Source organism: Lampetra fluviatilis, chromosome 18 (genome assembly GCF_964198595.1).
Source record: "Lampetra fluviatilis chromosome 18, kcLamFluv1.1, whole genome shotgun sequence".
Lineage (NCBI taxonomy): Eukaryota > Metazoa > Chordata > Hyperoartia > Petromyzontiformes > Petromyzontidae > Lampetra > Lampetra fluviatilis.
Genome location: NC_136292.1, coordinates 8,076,736 through 8,096,007, shown reverse-complemented (window position 1 = coordinate 8,096,007; position 19,272 = coordinate 8,076,736). Strand labels below are relative to the sequence as shown.

Genomic DNA, 19,272 nt, shown 5'->3' with positions numbered 1-19,272 from the left:
ATACGTTTGAGACTCGCCGAGGCTTTCCTGGGTAAGCGAGCTTAGTCGAGAATAATTAATAATTATAAATTTAAAAAATGATAATTGAGTTGGTCCTGCTTGCCAACTGACGGTGGAGTGGTGGGTGCAGCAGGTTCAAGTGTCGTGACGAGGTTCAACACGGAGACCCTGGCGTGGTGCCCAAGCCCCTCGGCGTTCCTTCGCGTTTTTCGTGGATCCGCGTACGGGCACGGGTGGGTCTCGTCAAGTGGAAAAACACGACCACGCAGCCGCGACCCGGTGTTTGATATTCGTTTGAATTTTTTTTCGCTACGACCTCGCATGGCCACGGGAAGAGCACTCCGTGTTGCTTCTCAATGCTGGACTGCGTCTGGAGCGACCGCCACAGAGACTTTAAATTATTTCCACTTTTTTGTTCGGTCGCTGTTTTGTGCGCGATGCTGCTTCGGTAGCTGGCGCACAACTGTCACCAAGCACTGAACAGCACTGCCCCGGATAGCAACAAATGTATAGAATAGAGTGACGTTTCGGGCAATGGCCCTTCTTCATGGCAGCATACATCGAGTATGTCGAGGGAATGTCTTGCGAGCACAGGCAGCGCGCAACAGATGCGATCCCTTTTTCTTCTGTCTGTCTGTCTGAGCTGGGATCACCAAATCCTCCTCCCCGCCGCCTCCCTCCCTCCCTCTACCTCCAACCCCTGTGCGCCTTCCCCTCGCACCGCCGTCGACCTAAAGCCCCCGCCCACTTCAATCGGCTGAAAAGATCTGCCCGCGGTTGCTAGGCAGCTTCGTGGGAGCTGTATTAGTCAAAGAAAACAAAAGCCCGGGTAGCCGTGTGGGGCGGGAGGAGGAGCGGGAGGAGGGGGGTTGCGAGGTGATGTCCGTGTGAGTGCCGCGCGGCGCTGCTGCTGCTGCGACTGCGGCGGACGGAGGAGAGTGGAGGGGGTTTTTTTGTGTTTCGGGGTCGGCTGCTCGCGAGAGAGGGTGGAGAGAGGAGGAGGAGGAGGCAGCGTCGAGTTTTTTTTTGCGCGGGAAGACGGAAACGGCAGAAGCATCATCAGCAGCAGCAGCGGCATCAGCCGTGCGCTCGTTCTCGTGTCACCGATCGCACGCGCGCGAGCGTGCGCGCGCGCGCGTTGGCGCACACACAGCACACAGCACACGTGTGAGTGCGTGCCCGGGCTGCCATCTGTCTGCGTTAATCGGCTGCCGGGGCTGCGGCGAGCGAGCGAGAGGGGCGGGCGGGGAGGGGAGCGAGCGAGCGAGCGATGCTGTCGGGGATGGTGGTGGCGCGGCGCTCGGCATCGCCACATCCCGCGGCGAGCGGGGTGTCCCTCGCGGCGCCGTGGCCGAGCCGGGCCCGCGGCGCCGCGGGTCGAGGAGGCCGCTAGATGAGAGGCGCCGCCAGAGCGCGAGGACGAGGAGGACGAGGGGGAGGAGGAGGAGGAGAGCCGCATCCCGAGCACATCCGAGCAGGCATGGCCGCGCGTTCGCCGCGGGGACTGTCGGCGCTCGGGGTCGGAGAGATGTCGTGCGTGGCGGAGGAGGCCGAGCTGGAGCTGCTGTACGAGGAGGAGGAGGAAGAGGAATACGAGGATTTGCGTTGTTTTAGCCGATACTGCGAATCACCGGTAAGACGCCGCCGATGCGCACACCGCTGCACAGATGCCTGTTTTTTTTTTTAGCACGCAAACGCTGTGGCTGGCTGCGGTGCGAGAGAATCCGCGATTCGTGCGTAAATAAATAAAGAAACTGATTCTCATGGTAAGGCAGAGGTGACATTTGAATGAATCGGGCCGAGCGAGGCCGCGTGTGTGGGCGGTCGTGAGCAGCAAGGGGGGGGGCATTGGGTGGGGCGGTGGTGACGGTACGGATCTCCCGGGCCCTGCTGCCAGCGAGACAGCGCACGCGATGCACCCAGGGCACTTTACCTGCACGGCAGGAGGAGAGGTGCTGCACTGCAGAGGACATCAACAACAACAACAACGACCCTCCCCTCTCCCCCGACTGACCACGTTGAACCACGGAGCGCGTGCTCGTGGACAATGCCGTTGAGCGACGTCGCCAATGACTTTGGATTTTGGAACACATCCGCTGCGTCATTCACTCGTCGTGAATAATAATAATAATAATCGTTTTGGCGAGAAACATTTGGGACCTTGCTGTGTCGTGCAAGGCTCTGGTTGCGTTTTCGCGCTGCTCGTCCTCGCTCCTGTAATTCGTTTTGGGAATGCAAAATTAAAGGGGGGAAATCCGTTATGCAATGCAGTGTCGTCCCCGATCAGCGTTAATGTCATGCTTGTTAATGATTGCGAATGGGATGTTTAATGAGTGCTGAAGGCTACTGTGAGTGGCTAAGCTATTGCTGCATTGCAAGCGGGGCCCAGAGCCTACAGCACGGTGAAGTTATTGTCGGGGGGTTGATTGGTCAGTACCAGCTGGGGTGAACATTTGTACCAGCAGTGTCCACCATCAGCAGTGTCCACCATCAGCAGTGTCCACCATCAGCAGTGTCCACCACGGACAGTGTCCACCATCAGCAGTGTCCACCACGGGCAGTATCGTCACGTGCAGTCTGTTCTATAGAGACGCTTTTTATGTATCCTCACATTGCATCGATGTGTCATAGACATTATTTTCCAAAACAAAGTACTCAATCAAACATGCGACGGTAGTACCCTCTGACCTTACAACATTTTCACCCATCACAAAAGCTGCCACCGTGATCTTGCGTTCATATCCGCGTGCGATCTAGAGATACAAGTTTCAACAGGATGTTCGCAGTTGCCACCCAGGGTGCGAGCCACAAGACGTGCTTGGGCCAACGTCTCAAGGACCACAAATGGCATTGAGAGAGCGTGACACCTCGCTGTGTCACCCTCGTCACTGCCATTGGTGAGTGGCAGTGCGCAGAGGAACGGCGTGAGCGCGACTTTGCCCCCCCCCCCTTGCCACCTCTGCGGCCGGGGAAAAGATTCGATGTACGCTGCGGCGCGGTGCCACATGCCTCGTGGAGTTCGCATGCTGTGTGGTCGACAGTGCGGTTATCTCTTTTATTACCAAATCAGTGGGGAGGTGGTGGCGGCGGCGGGGGGGGAGTTTCGCGATTGATGGCGACGCCTTCACGACGACGATTCGATTGAGCGATTTTCCGCGAGGGTGGACCACACTCGTACCGCCCCGTCGCCAGCGTGTTCTGCACAGCTCCCATGATGCATCGTGCTCCATCGATTCCTGCGCGAAACCGATCGGTCCCCGACGCGTATTGATCACTTATTGATCACGCCGGGCAGTTGCCGGAGTTGGGACAATGCCTGGCGACGCCCACTCAGATGGAGGTGCCGCCCCCCCCTTTGCGATGCAAAATCGAGCGTCGGACGCCGACGACGTTTCGTCTCACGAGCCTCGCCGTGCTCGTCCAGCGGGAGCCCCCGTCTTGACCGAACCCCGCGTCCAACACGACCCCCCCCCCTCATTCGTTCCCCCGGCGGTTCTCGCGCGCCGAACCGGGGGGGGGCGGTGGTGATGTGCGGGCGAGACGCAGGCCACGTGGGGGGGGGGGTGTCTCGGTCACACGCCACCAGCAGCAGCTCGCGGCCCCTCGCTGGTGCCCTGAATTAAAAAGTGAATTCAGATTTTAGTACAAAGGCCTCGAGGCGTGCCCAGTCTGGTGTGAGAAAAAATAAATCCAAGCGCAACCCCCCTCTTACCCCCCCCCACACACAAATACTGTAATCTGTCTGGTAGTGTGAGGGTTGTATCAGTGGTGCTGCATGGCTCTTCAATGTTGTTTTGTTGGGCTGCGGTCAGCACCGTCTATGGGGGGCACCCTCCGACGCCTTCAAACTAAACCGGAAGTATTGCATCTGATACCGTGACGCCAAAGCCCCCCCCCCAAAGCGCGGGGCACGGGGCGGTCGCACCGATTCACCGTTACCCGAGCGACGGCTCTGGCTGCGGTGTGTCGTTTGCCCGACGTTTCGCTCCTCCGCGCGTTGTTCCGAAGAGTTCCCGGAGAAGCTCCCCAGCACGTGGAGAGAAGCAGTCGGGCGCAGTGCCGAGACGAGGTGCGGCTCGCACCGCGTCGGGGAGCTCCCGGGTCTCGTCGCTACGCGCCAGGGGGGGTGGGCTGCGGGGAGCAGCTACGCTCTGACACAGCGGGAACTTGAGCGGCGTCGTTGAGTGCCGCCCCATGCGGGTCCTTGGGTGGAGGCACGGCGCGGGAGAGTGTACGTCAACAGAATGCATTCAATTTCGATTTAAAGCTTTCGTAACTGCAGGGATTCATTTTCTTGGTTCTTTCGGCAAAGTCACGTAGAATGTAAATAATAAAATAATAAAAATAAAACATAATATAATCATTCTCACGACGTCTGTCGAGAGGACAGAGTCAGACTCTGTCTTCTAGACAGACCTGTTCTCCACCTGAGGACGGCTGCTTGCGTTGTGGCCGAAACGTCGTGAGAATTATTTTATTATGTTTTTTTATTATTTTATTATTTCCATTCTACGTGACTTTACCGAAAGAACCAAGAAGAAGAATACATTCAACAAAAGCGTTTTTGCGTGGGTTTTAAATGCCACGTTGCGCCGTGCACCGGTGCGGTAGCCCGTAAAGCTGTCTCGCAGGTTAATAGGAACGTGGCTTGAGGTCGCGGTCAAGCGGAACGGCGTTGGGGGCATGCTCGTGACGTCCGCGCGCGTTTGAATCCAACTCGCGTGCCGCTGCTCTGGTGGAGCATCCTGGGCGTCATTCTCTCTCTCTCATGAATGACGCTCCCAGCAGGTGGAGGGACAGCGTGAGGACCCGCAGCCTCTGCGCTCAGCTGCACGACGAGAGCTCTTTTAAATGGCAATAACCAATCTTGATTTGAAGCTTTCGTGACTGCAGGAATCCACACTCTTTGGTTCTTTCGGTAAAGTCACGTAGGTAGAAAATTCATAGATCGCGACGTTTCGATCGCAACTACAAGCAACCGTCATCAGGTGAGACAAGCACAGCAGGAGAACTTCTGAGGCCGGAGAAAGAGCTGCTCCAACAAGAGGTTATATAGGCTTGAGGTGGGCTCAACCCAAGGGTAAGTGGGCGGAGCTAGAGATGGAATTTGCACGTAATAATCAACTCACCCGGAACGCACCCGATCTCGCCAGATCTCAGAAGCGAAGCAGCGTTGGGTGTGGATCGCGCTTGAATGGGTGACGACGCCGGTTGTCACCGGGGGAATGCTTTGATGTTGACTGCCGGCCGGGTGGCCCTTGAAAAAAAATCTTCTCATCTCACTGGGCTTTACTCGGAAATAAACTTTTGATTCTCCCGAAACTTATGACTGCAGGGCCATGGGTTTGGTGGCAGAGGGAAGTGCAGTGTTGTACGGTACTTCTAGGCTTCCGATTCTACGCCTCACCCCTTCACCGCCAACGCGCACTTCCCAGCGTTGGGTGAATCACGGCCAAACAACGTCGGTGACCCGCGCGGCACGGGGAGGCCCTCGTCCAGCAGCGGGCGGCACGCGTCCGTTCCTCTTAGCGTCGTCCCTCGCGTGGGTGGCCGCGTCGCCCGCTCGGCCCCGACATCGACCCTCAGCCCGTCCCCGTGCGCTCCATCGCATTTGGCACCGACGCCCGGGCGGCCGAAAATCAAAACGCTCATGGCGATGGAGGCGACGCGGTGACGCGAATTGTCCCACTCGCCCGACTGATCGATCCGGTGGTTCGTCAGTGCCTCTGTCGAGCAGCGGAGCCGAATCGGGCAGTTCGAGCGCTCGTCAAAGGAAACGAGGCGGCCAGCGTGGCACCGCTTTGGTCGGCACCGTACATTTGCCTACCTGGGAATAATCTGCAGGCGTCGCCTGGACATCAATTCCAGGCACCTGCGATTGCGCACTGGTTAGCGCGCTAGTTTCATTGCTGGCCACGGCCAACATCAGTGGCGAGCGACATCTGAACAGGGCCTGGTTCCTCCGTTCACTGATCCTGGTCAGCGTGATGAAGTATGGGCAATCAACCCCGCGTGACCACCACGGCAATGGGGAAGCATCCTTCCAGCAGCAGATTGACAAAGGGCTACAATGCACCCCAGCCACGATGATCCACCACTCACCGATAATAATAATGATCCCTCCGTGCAGCTCACAAACTGCCCTCGGCCGTGGCCATGGCAGTGGGAGGGCAGCATTGGCCTCGTGGCAGCCGCCGCTGCCAGGCGAGGACTGCGTCTTTTCACAGTCTCTGCCGCAAATTAAACCTCTCCCGAGGGCAGGGGGCCAGTGGAGTCGTTGTGTGTGGGGGGGGGGGGGCGGCACCTTAACAGTGATACCCCACGAAAGAGAGTGAACTTTGGGAGGGGGGGGGCACAGGGACATCTGGTGGTGCAGCCCCCTCTTTCCTACCCACGCCCCACCCTCTCCGCCCACAGGAACCGACGCTGCCCAGATGTTGCCAAGTGTCCGTGTCAAGAGCACTCATTACAGATAATTGAAAGAGCGATGGCACCAGACGTCAATTTCCATCTCATGCCGTGAGACGGCCGGGGGCGGGGAGGTGGTGCCGGAACGCAGCCGCCCAGCGGAGTGAGGATCGCAATCAGAATACTTATTTAGACTGGAGGAGGAATCCGATGAGCTATGAAGCTCTTTTTCACAGATGTCCAGTCGGGGTGCGTGAGAACGTTACAGCAACAAGCCTAAAACACGATAGGAGTGCAAAGTGAAGGTGAACAAACCACTTAAAAAAATGTATACAAATAAAACTAAACCCTTTTTTATATATATCACCAGGTAAAGTCTACCAAGGTGTTTGACTTATTGTTCAGAAGCCACCTGGCCACGGATGTCCGTGCCCACGTGGCACAGTTGCTTCGTCGTCGATGCAGCAGCAAGGCAACTTCGCCTTGCCGTGGCACGGGAGAGACGCAGCAGCAGCAGCATCCAAGCCGCCGGCTGGCCAGGCGAGCCGAGACGGGGCTGCGGGCGGGAGGGGTTCATTGAAATTCACGTCTGGGATTGTCAACGGGCCAGGAGGCGGTGAATATTGGCGAGGCGCTGTCACAAGTCGACGTTCTGCTCGAGAGGTTCCGCTTGTACAAGAAAGAGGCTTTCGCAAACGCCACGCCGCGTAGCCCAGTCCACCCATTTGGCTTTGCCGTTCATTTCAACGATAACGCATCAAGGGTTGTGGCTTCAACATAACTTCTTCGTGGCATTTGTGCGCTTCGAGTCTCCGCGTGCGTGTTTGTTCTGCAGTTTTAAGCTGATTGACATGCGGAAGTCACTCTGAATAACAGAGCCGATATTTTTTAGAATGTAAAACGTCTTCGTGCGCAGTGTTGACGAGCTCGGGTTGTCATTAAACAATGGCCGAGCCAGGATTTTCAGGTTAGGGGGGGGGCAACCCCTCCAGCAATGAAAAATGATAGGAGTTGTTATTCAGTAAGGACTTGTCCCTTGCTTTTTATTCGACGCGTGTGCGGCGATGGCGCAGCCATCGATTGAGGGTCGAATTCGAACCGCGTTGTGTGATCGGCATCGCGCTCGCTGAAGGTGAATGCCTTCAGGGAAGTCGTGTACTGTATACGCAACTGCACACAATTCTGAGTCACTTATAAGTGCTTTGCTGTTACTTATTGCCAATTATGGACTCAGACTATTGTCCTATCATCTCATAGAGTCCCTGGCATTTATTACAAATAAACCCCAATGATCCGATAAAAATTAGGGATTTCAATCGGATCATTGGTGGGGCACGTGCCACCCCCCACTGGCTCCGCCAGTGGCCATATATAGTGTTTCGGCCTCGCTGTGCGCTGCGTTGCACCGCTAGCTGAGTAGTTAACCTCGCGTTCAATAAACCCTCGGAGCCAGGATGAACGTCCGACTCCAAACGTCATTTATTGAGTTTAACGAGGTAAAACTGGTGAGAAAACACAGATACAGCATCTGTTATAACCCGGAAACACCAACACAATGAATGAATACCACAGCATCATAACCTTGTCTTAGATAACATATGTCTAAACAATAGATCCTGGAGGGGGCAGGCACCTACATTATCATCACACTGCACCCCAAATGTACCGCACTACATATAACACTTAACTGTGGATGAGACATTTTATCATCCTTGCTCTCAGGATCGCAATGTAGTTACTTGGGTACAAGTTTGACTCGACGTATTAAATTGCAAGTAACATTCACAATAGGGAAAGTTGCAGGCTTCGTTGTTAACTAGGCCTCGTATTTATCATAACAATTGAACGGCATTATAAAGGCATTTACATCATTATAACGGTCATTCTTTCATTATAACAGCATTGCCAATATTATAAGAACATAAACGAACTTAGAGACAATGTCTTCTTGGTTCTTTCGGTAAAGTCACGTAGAAGGGAAGTAATAAAATAATAAAAATAAAACATAATAAAATAATTTTTATTATGTTTTATTTTTATTTTTATTATTTTATTACTTCCCTTCTACGTGACTTTACCGAAAGAACCAAGAAGATGAATCCCTGCAGTCACGAAAGCTTTAAATCGAAATTTAGAGACAATGCTTCTTAAGCTCCCACAATGGACAATTGCGGCTGTTTACTTATTGCCAATTATGGACTCAGACTATTGTCCTATCATCTCATAGAGTCCCTGGCATTTATTACAAATAAACCCCAATGATCCGATCAAAATTAGGGATTTCAATCGGATCATTGGGGGGGCACGTGCCCCCCCCCACCGGCTCCGCCAGTGGCCATATATAGATATCTATATAGTGCTGCACCTCTATAAACGAGATTAACGCGTCGCGCTGCTCGTAAAGTGTTCCGCGGATTTTTATTGTGTATTCTTTGCAATAGTTTGTTACCCGGAGAATCCCTTGAGATGGAAAGGTCGTAGGGGAAGTCCATGCAGCAGTCCCCAACCTTTTTGGCACCAGGTTTCGTGGAAGTACATTTTTTTACGGACCGGGGTGGGAGGGGGTTCATCATTGGGTCTTTCCCCATTTTCAAAGAAGCTCTCCAGTCACGTTCGTCTTTAACTCATTGTGGCTAGGGGTTAGCAGCTTCTGGGCTTACAAAAACTGTGACCGAGACAAGTGCGCGGTGCGGGAAAGAGGCGCGGATGGAAGTGGTGAATAATAAAATAATTGGGCGGGCCACGCGCGGACTCACCGCTCACCACTATGCGGTGTGTAGAGTGTGTACACACACGGACTCACCGCCCTCACCTCCTGCTGTGCGGCTTGGTTCCTAACAGGCCACGTGGACCGGTCACCGGTCTGCGGACTGGGGTTGGGGACCCCTGGGCTAAAGTGCGAGTTGCGGGCAGCCGTGGTTTGACTGCCAACCCAAACGGCGGCTCCCCCCACTGCACGATGATGAGCTTGGTGGTTGGGCGAGGGTTAGGGGGGGGGGAGGCGAGCCGGGGCCTTACTCACTCACTGCGGTCACTCGCTCGTTGGGGGTCAGCCACCTCCGTATCCCTCTTCTATCGCTACTGCTGCTGCTGCCATGGTTACTGCTGGCAGAGCGGCCTCGCTCTGCGGTCCCTGGCGTCTGCGACACCGCAGCTCCTCGGGTTTATTGGCCACGCTGGAGAGAGAGCGGGGGGGGGCTCCGCGTAGCTGCGCTCGCTGGGAGCGCCGCATGAGGATGAAGATCCACAACCACCCCCACCCACCCGAGCCCTCCCCAGGTCCCTCGCTTGTTGGGTCCCAGATGACAGAGACGCGTCTGGAACTTACCCTCCCGACGAACGCTCTCTCACGCTCTCTCACGCTCTCTCACACTCACGCTCTCTCACGCTCTCTCACACTCACTCACACTCTCTCACGCTCTCTCACACTCTCTCACGCTCACTCACACTCATTCACACTCTCTCACACTCTCTCACGCTCTCTCACACTCGCTCACACTCACCAGGAATGAATCGCACTGTTTAACGAGCCCAGTGTGGATATAGAGGATTACGTATTCACGATTAATGATACTGTGCATAGTGGGATAATGTGAATCATTAGCCCACGTGAAGTATAATAAAATGTGAATACATTAATTTGTAATGGGTATTCTTTGGGTCTTTCGGTAAAGCCACGTAGATAGAAAAAACAATAAAAATATCACGACGTTTCGATCGCAACACAAGAAATCGTCATCGGGTGAATATCCAGTTGAAATGTGGCGGGTTGTTGCTGTGAGGTCATGGCCACTGTTTAATGAAACTGGGTCAGGTGACACACACTGACTCTTAAAATTCTGGATCTTTTCTCGATTATGCTTTATGCAGTTTCAAACAAAGCGTCGCAGTGTTCGCTACTTTTTTGTGAGGATTATTCTTCAGTTTGCCGGTGGGGATCTGAAACAAAAATCACGAAAGGCTTGCACAGTACACCGAGTGACTATTAATTTGTTTGGCTGTGTAGGGTGGGTGGAAGGTTAATGACACAGATTCGTCAACGATGGATCAGTCATCTGGCTGTGAGATATCCGCCTGGAGTCCTTAGGCAAGACAGTGCTAATGCTGATGATAGCCGTGGTGATTCAGTAAAAAATAACTTTATATATACCTGTGTTTTACAAAAAAACACTACCTATTATTTGTCATAAACGTGAATTTAAAACAAGTTTGTGTCTGTTTAAAAGCTTTAGGCGGTGTCGTCACCCGCGATTGAACGCGATGCTCCATTGCAACGCGATGCTCGTGAACAACGACCGCCAACAACAAACACGGCCTTGGCAGCAATTTGGTAGAACCAAGCCCTGGCCACCGAGCCATCGTGTGGCCCGGGTCACGTGCGTGTGGGGCATGAGATGAGCAGCCCCGACACGCACCGTCGGGGTACACCGGCTTGCGTGGCCGCCTTCACCGACCCGCTCTGACCAGCGTGGCGAAGTGCGGTCGGGTAACGCGTGCGGTGCCGTGTCGCCTTGCCAGCGGAAGCGTCTCCCGAGCGATGGTGAACGGCCGCGAGTGATAATCAATGAACGCGTCGGTCGCTGTGCCCGCCAGGTGGATCAGTACCACCGGCACTCGCTCTCGCCCGTGCTGGAGGAGTCCGGCGAGGAGCAGGAGGAGGAGGAGGAGCCGTGCGGCGTCTCCGCGGGGTCCGCCGGCTCGCGCTCGTCCTCGTGCGAGGACCTCTCGCCGGGGGCCCTTCCCAGGGACGGCTCTCCCAAGCGGGTGAGATGGCGGCGCGTACTTCGGGAGGGGAGGTGGGGGAAGGCGGGGGAGGGGGGTGAAACAAAACCACAAAAATCCCCACCGTCGGCGCTGATTGGGAGCGTTCACGCCTGTGGGCAGAGGGAAACGCACGCTGTGCCAGTCACCGTAGACACGCCGCAGATCTAGCAGCAAAATCGTGATTATAAACCCCCATGAGCCCTGGGGGCCCGCCACACCTACGGTGGACACAGAGAGGGGGTGTGAGCAGGACGCTGGGCACGCGGCCGCACTGCGGCGTTGGTGCGGCGAGGTTCGCCTCCAACCCCCACCCCGACGTCGTGACGGATCAGAGGAGTGGCACCGCGCTCTCACGAACTACGCCAACGCCACGCTCCTCGTGCCGGCCGGCTCGGCACCGAGCGGCCCCGTGTACGGAGAGACGCTGCGCCATCGGCACAACCGGCAACCATCCACGCCGAGAGAGAATCGCACGCGGGGTGTCTCTTAGTCGCTCGATGTGAACGTGCCGGTGTGTGTCCGGAGGCGGGCACCCAGGGTACGTGGTGTCTGAGAGCGCTGACGTGAGCCGCCGTGCGCTCACCCCCGCTCACCCCCCCTCCCCGTGCCCCTTCGCTCGTGCAAGGTGGCGACGGCGGCTGCTGCGGTGACTGCGGTGGCGCAGTCCGATTGCGAGCAGGAGCTGCTCCGGGCCGCGGCGGTGAAACTGCGCACGCTTGCCACGCCGCGGCTGCCCGGCACGCGGAGGCGCGAGGAGGAGGAGGGCGAGGAGGGTCCCGAGGACGCCGAGGAGGTCGAGGAGGTGCAAGACGAGAAGAGGCCACTCAGCTCCTGGGAGACGCTCGAGTACCTTGTACGTGCTGAGGTGGTGGGCGGCGGTGGGCGGATAAAACACAGCGGGGGGGCACGGTGTGGTGCGTCAGTCAACCCATGACACCTGGGTCTGTCCCGTGACAAGAGCCAGCGAGCCTTCGACACTTCACGCGGCCTCAAAGCGCACCTAGCCTGGCACAAGCACCGTGGTGACGTCACGATAGGCGGTTGTTGTTGAGGGTGGTGGCCACAGCGCCGGCCTTCATAGAGGTGTTGCTCGCTAACAGCACTTGCCCCAACAGGCTGTTGAGGCTACACGGGGGGTCTTTGTCTTTGGGGGGTGGTGGGAAGGTGCTGGGGTGGAGGAGGCGGGTGCGGCACACGCCTCCCCAGGGCTCCCGCAGCTCCCCCAGTGTCACCACCGCACCGCGTGTTTGCGAACACATCCAGCTCGCAAGCTGAGCAGGGGCTGAGCCTGGCTAGCGCCTGGATGAGTAGCCACCGCGCGCCTCACGTCGGCACAGGCGGCTACGAGCCCACAAGGTGGGCAACAAAGGGCAGCGCGGCAAATTTCCGTTTGTTTTACCAACCCGCACCGATCAGCGTGGGGCGGCACTCATCCAGCAGTGGAGCGACTGGCGGGCTGTACACATGCAGGTGGTCATGTTTATGACGATATGTTCCGATGCACCCATAACTCATCGATTTAAGTTTGAATTGAAGGCATAATTTTCAAGAGCGTTTTGAATGTAACTGATTAAGTGAACGAGAGAGCGAGAGAGAGAGATGGCTCACGCACAATTTAGAGTTTCTCTTGCGTTCATTCTCAATCGTCCGTGTGCATTGTCTACGATGCGTGGAGCGCCGTCTTTGGTGTGCTGTCACTTTCCCAACCGAGTGGACATCTCAGATGCCCCTTGGCTCTGGTGCATCGAGACGTTCCGCACTGCAGGCTTCGCGGTGCGAACGCTCACTCCGGCACGCGTGCGCTTGGAGCGGGTGGCACGGTGACCGGCACCGTGCGATTCTCGGCGACAGGACCGACCGCTCCAGGACCGGGCCGGCGTTGCGTGGCAGCAACGGAGGAGGAGCAGTGACGACGAAGAGTACGTGGAGTACGAGGAGGAGGAAGAGGACCTCGCGCGGTCACAGCCGAGCCGGCAGGACGGCGTGGCCTCGACGCTTGGCCCCGACGACCCGTGGGGGTGCAAGCGGAGCCGGCGGGACGAGAGCGAGCGCCGGGCGGGCACAGGTGGCCGCGAGCGCGAGGAGAACGCGGTGCGGGAGGCAACCGCCGCCGCCCGGCACCGCGCGTCCAACGGGCAGCAGCCCCGGCAGCGGCACCGGCGGCTGAGGAACGGCTCGGCCCCGGAGGCGAGCGGAGAGCCGGACGATCGCTACGAGGAGGAGGAGGAGGCGGCGGCGACGATGGCGCTGTCGCGCGCGGCGGAAGGCGGCGGCGGCGCCGCGCAGGAGGGCGGCTGGGCGCTGCAGGTGGCGCTGACCGAGGCGGAGCGAGTGCAGAGCTGGCTCATGCAGGCGCACGCCTCCCTGGGGCGCTGCGGCGCCGTGCGGTGGGGCCGCACGCGCGACGTGGCCAGCCAGCTCGTCGACTGCCAGGTGAACGGAATGCTCGGAGGGTGCAAGGGATGATACTGGACACCTGTGAAAAAGTGCTTTAGAGCTCATCGGATTCCTCCAGTACACAGGAGAATAATAAATCTTGACTTAAAGCTTTCGTGACTGCAGGAATTCATGTTTTTGGGTCTTTCGGGAAAGTCACGTAGATAGGTTAAAAGAAAATGACAAAAAATAACAAAAAACTACGACGTTTCGATCGCAACACAAGCAGTCATTTTGTTCTTTTCCCTGGAAGACCGCTTGTGTAGCGGTCGAAACGTCGTAGTTTTTTGTTATTTTTTGTTATTCTCTTTGAACCTATCTACGTGACTTTACCAAAAGACCCAAGAATATGGTAGAATAATGCTGAGAGATACCACGTGCTCTGATCTAGGTGCTGTCGTGCCCCTCTCTGGAGTCGCCGTTTGATGTCGTCGAGTGGCAGGAGAGGAGTTTATCTTCGCAGCGGGCCTCTGTCTAGAGAGGCCATGTTATGCATTGAAATTCTACGAAGAGAAGCGCAAATTAGTGGCACCGTAGGAGGAGACCCTGAAAAATGGAGCGTGGTGTCTCCGAGGAGAGGGGAAATTGCCTTTCCGTAGAAAGTCCCGTCAAGAATTCTTCCTCCGATGGAGCGTGGCACGCTCACCGGGACGCTGGAGGTCATTGTTTATGTTGCGCTCCTCCTGCTCCCAGAGTTTGCGAGTCGCACGCGAACGAACACCCTCTGTGTCGTGATCAGGCCAGGCGTATTCATGAGTCGTGTTGCTTGAGTCGTCAGGGTGAGGCGGGCATGTCCCTCCGATCTCTGTCCCCATCAAGAGCGATTCACAGACAAGCCAAAACTTGAAGCGGTGCGAGGTGGAGACAGATAATGATGTGTAGAGGTCTGATTTGTGAACGTCTTTAGACAATGACAATTATAACTGCACCAGGTGTGGGCGGGTAATTGGGCCGGGCGCATATACGTGACGGTTGGATATGTCACTTTGGACCGCACTAATGTAATAATAATAATCATAATTATTATTATTATATTAGTTGATAGTTGATCTCGTTCCACCTCCTCCCTCGACAGCTCCACTCCCCGCTCCCCGTCATGGGCAGACTCCCGAGAACAACAATAGCAGCCCAGCTTCCTCCAACCATTATCTCTTCTACATTGCTGGCAGAAATCCTGTTGTTGGTCTGGGGAGGTAGTCCCGTTGTCAATGGGCTCTGCTCCCCACCGTCACCGCTCGGCCGCCGCTTTCCCCCCTCTCGTGCGGTGACCCTGCTCTCATTGGCTCCGGCACCGTCGTCCTCGTGGGCCATGATCTACCCGCTGCTGGACGAAGGCCGTTGCCATCTCTCACGGGTCACGGGTTCAACGCGATGCAACGTTCCGTCTCGCTCCTCCCGCCCACAAGCTGATTTCGCCGCTCCGTCTCCCCGCGGCTGGCGCGTTCTCTCCACCGGCTGCCGTTGGTCTCGACCGCCGGCCATCGTCCCTTCCAGCGACGACGCATCCTGCCCAAGCCCGCTTCATTTTCTTCGCGGTCAACACGACGTCCGCAGCCTGCGTGCATTCGCTCGCCAACCTCTTGCCGTTTCTCAATGTAATTCCAAGCGTGCGCCTCTCCGTGCGTCTCTCCGTTGCGCCGTTCACATTTTTTTCTCCGTCCTCCTCATCGGTGTCTCCGTGCCACCGATCCTGTGCGCCACAGCGGGTGGGCGACACGCCCCCCCCCCCCCCGCAGGCACCAAGAGGTGACCCAGCAGCGGCGAAGCGAGCTGCGCGATCGCCGCTTCGACGCTTCCTTCTGACCGCAGACCTTGCGCGTCCACAATGCACTCGCGAGGACGCTGCCACCAAGCGCTCGGACCGCCTCGCCCAGATTGCTGCGCATCTCTCCATCGTTTTTCCGTCGCGAGCGCCAGACATTGGATCTCCGGCCCGCTTGTCGCTTTGCTGGCGGAGCCCTCGGGTTGGTTTGTAGGGAGCGAGCTTCGAGCGTCTTTCTCTCCCTCCGATTGCGGCGACGATCGTGGAGATTGCGTCTCGAAGGGCCCCGTCAACAAGCGCGTGCGCGCACGTGTCAAGCCGCATCGTCCACATTCCTCCCACTGCCTCCGAGTCGAAGTATCCTGTGCGATGTGAGCATAGCACACTGTACTTGTATACAGCTCGTACATGTTGCGATGTAGTCATCTACACGTGACTTGAAGAGAAACCAATGGAATCCTGTTTTTAACCGTAAGAAGAGACAACGGTGGCGTGCTCTTTTATTCCATTTATTTCTTTTTACAAATTAAACGTCAAAGGGCCCCTGTCCTGTTAGTGAGAACGTGGCTGTTCATCCAATTTTTATGAAAAATATCTCAATTACCAACACCAGGGAAACTCACCCATGCGGTGTGTTTCTGCCTCCCTCTCACCTCTCCCCTCTCATCTCACTCTACTCCCCTCCACTCTCCTACTTCTCACCTCTCATCTCACTCTACTCCCCTCCACTCTCCTACCTCTCACCTCTCATCTCACTCTACTCCCCTCTACTCTCCTACCTCTCCCCTCTCATCTCACTCTACTCCCCTCCAACCATTCTCCTACCTCTCACCTCTCATCTCACTCGACTACCCTCCACTCTCCTACCTCTCCCCTCTCATCTCACTCTACTCCCCTCCACTCTCCTACCTCTCCCCTCTCATCTCACTCTACTCCCCTCCACACACTCTCCTACCTCTCCCCTCTCATCTCATTCTACTCCCCTCCACTCTCCTACCTCTCCCCTCTCATCTCGCTCTACTCCCCTCCACATACTCTCCTGCATCTCACCTCCCCTTTCACTCTACTCCCCTCCACGCGCTCTCCTCCCTCTCACCTCTTACCTTGCTCATCTACACTCAACTCTCCTCCCCTCTCATCTCACTCTACACCCCTCCTGCACGCTCCCTCTTATCTCTCCCCTCTCACATCTTCACCCCCATGCTACACAAGTTAGAAATGAGTCCACGCCATAACCAAATACACCCAGGGCACCCTTCCCTCATCACTCCGGATCATCGACAGACTTACTCTGCCTCTACTCGAATCATTGATTTGAATCAAAAACGCGAATTGCAAATGTGGACATTGTGCCATCTGGGCACTCACGACCTTGCACAGCCCTGGTGTCAATCCACTGCTGGATGAGGGCTTCCCCGCACCGTGCGGGTCCTGGGGGTTATTGGACCATCCTTCGTCACGCTGGGTGGTGCGGGTTGGTGAAGGCGTCGAGCACAGACGTGGGGAGCGTAGAAGTGCAGGACAGCAATGGACTTTGCTGCACTGTTGCCACCACGTCCGGGTGTCTGTGTGTCGGGCGGCAGCAGGAATTGGTGAGTACCGAGATCTTGTGCCGGCGTTGCGTTGCACTTGAGTTCAGGAGGCGCCTCGGCTGACTGAGAAATACGTGTGGGGTTTGGTCTCCGGTGGAGAGAATGGCAAGCTGCACCTTCTCAAATGCAGCCACGCAGTAGCCTATAGCACCTGTTTTGCGCATTGTGGTCACTCAACCAGGGCTCATTCTTGTTTAACCCAGTTACCCTTGCACACGTTGGTCGTAGGTTCCATCTCAAGGGATTATCTCAGAAAACGATGTTTTTCTAAATTAAATAAATAAAAATCGCTTCCGAGGTGTGACGAGACCGGGCTCGTCCCGGGGTGATTCGGTCGGCGGTTCCGCTCGCGCGGCACTCCCCTTGATCGCGCCGCCGCCGCCGTCGGCCGTGCTACTGGCCGTGTCGTGCGCAGAGCCTGCTGACGGAGATCGAGCGCAAGGTGTCGGTGCTCGGCGCCCTCATCACGCGGAGCGACGCACTCCTGGAGGAAGTGCGGGCCCGGGCGGGCTCGCGGACCCCCGTCCCCGCCCTCGGCGCCGCGGGCGGGGACGGGAACCCGGCATGCCTCGACTCCGCGGCGGCGACGGAGGGTGTCGAACGGGCCGCCCCCGACGACGGCCAACCGACGGACGCCGGGGCCGGCCGCGAGCCGGACGACGACGACGGCGACGACGCCGACGCCGGAAAGGAGGTCGCGTCCGACGAGCCGGAGAGTGACGTCCGCCCCGCCGAGTGGCCGGGCCGCTGCTGCGATGGCGAACAAGTGGATGCGCAGCACGTGGACACGCAGCACGTGGACACGCAGCACGTGGACGAGCAGCACGTGGACACGCAGCACGTGGACACGCAGCACGTGGACGAGCAGCACGTGGAAGCGCAGCACGTGGACACGCAGCACGTGGACACGCAGCACGTGGAAGCGCAGCACGTGGACACGCAGCACGTGGACGTGCAGCACGTGGACGCGCAGCACGTGGACGCGCAGCACGTGGACACGCAGCACGTGGAAGCGCAGCACGTGGATGCGCAGCACGTGGACACGCAGCACGTGGAAGCGCAGCACGTGGACGTGCAGCACGTGGACACGCAGCACGTGGACACGCAGCACGTGGATGCGCAGCACGTAGACGCGCAGCACGTGGACGCGCAGCGCCTGCGGAGGAGGGCGCACGCCGAGGAGATCTCCGCACGGCTGCGCACGCTCAAGGGCAGCTTGCTGGGGCTGCAGAAGGTGCTGCTCGACCGGCAGACCATCCTGCAGGTGAGCCCGGAGCACAGTCGATCATCGGCCACCTCCACCCAGGTGGCTGAACGGCGTCGTTATTGGGCGACAAGCTGTGCGAGTCAATTTTGAGAGTCCACGCAGGCGCTTTTGTAGTTTTTTGGGGTTTTTCGCGGTTAGAGGATCATTTCAGAATTGAGGAATCACCGCGCAATCTGCGCCCTAAGACGCCCGTTACGTTACGGGCGCATTACAAATGTTATTTTTTTGTTGATCGCGAGTTAAAATTCTGGTCGGGGCTCAACTCGGCCCCTTCATCACTGCGGAGTGGATCAAATCGACACTACCACGGTACGGGAAGTCGTCGGCGGTTGTTACAGACCGACCCGCTGCTGCCATAACGATGTGGACTCACCACCACAGGCTCGTGGGCTGTAAATCGCCGATGAGTGCCTGGGCTCTGACTCGACGTTGTTGGGTGAGGACGTGCGTGGCGGTGGCGTTGTGTCTCGCAGGGACGGTTAACGCGGCAGGAGGCAGAGGGAGAGGAGAGCACGTCTCACGTAAATACCGCGCGCTCGTCGTGTGGTTTTCGAACGCGGCCTTCGCGGCAGTGCCGCGCTGCCACTTGCCTGCGCGTTACTCGCCTGGTACTAACCCCTAATTACCGCTGCAGACAAAGGCAGGTTTTGTGTGTGTGTGTTCGCTGCAACCCCCCAACGCCGCACAAACAAATCTCTGGGTCACAATAAACAATGTTGTTCAAATTGTACGGTGACTGAAAGCGCCTTTAGCACATTGCGAGAGAATAAAAAGGGATAATCGATACCCGGCCGGGTACGGGTAGCCGGGTATCGAGTAGGGTACGGGTATCGGGTACCCGGTTGCGACCTCTGCTTGGAACTCCCCACCCACCCCCCCACCCCCGCCGCTCCGCGGGAGAAGGTGGGGTGCGGGGGGCGGCTCTCCGCCGCACAAAGACTCGGAATTCGCTCCGGAATCCCTTTGTCCACCCGCTGGAGAAACGTCAACCCCCGCTCCGCTTAGCCGAGCGGCATTTGGTTTCGGCGCTTTGGCGTCGACGC

At 57.2% G+C, this 19,272-nt stretch overlaps 1 protein-coding gene across 5 annotated transcripts in view; it reads left to right on the top strand.

Moving 5' to 3' along the window:
* Positions 1-857: 857 nt before the first annotated feature.
* The window catches only part of LOC144937182 (nesprin-1-like), a 95,951-nt gene continuing 77,536 nt past the window's right edge, over positions 858-19,272 (top strand). For 2 of the 5 annotated variants that reach the window (XM_078864499.1, XM_078864497.1), the window contains exons 1-5: positions 858-1,633; positions 11,002-11,172; positions 11,798-12,025; positions 13,024-13,605; positions 17,378-18,226. In XM_078864499.1, coding sequence (XP_078720625.1) covers positions 1,394-1,633; positions 11,002-11,172; positions 11,798-12,025; positions 13,024-13,605; positions 17,378-18,226 — 2,070 coding nt within the window. In that variant the 5' untranslated portion in view covers positions 858-1,393. The remainder of the gene's footprint in view (positions 1,634-11,001; positions 11,173-11,797; positions 12,026-13,023; positions 13,606-17,377; positions 18,227-19,272) is intronic. The other 3 variants (XM_078864498.1, XM_078864500.1, XM_078864501.1) reach the window with 3 other exon arrangements.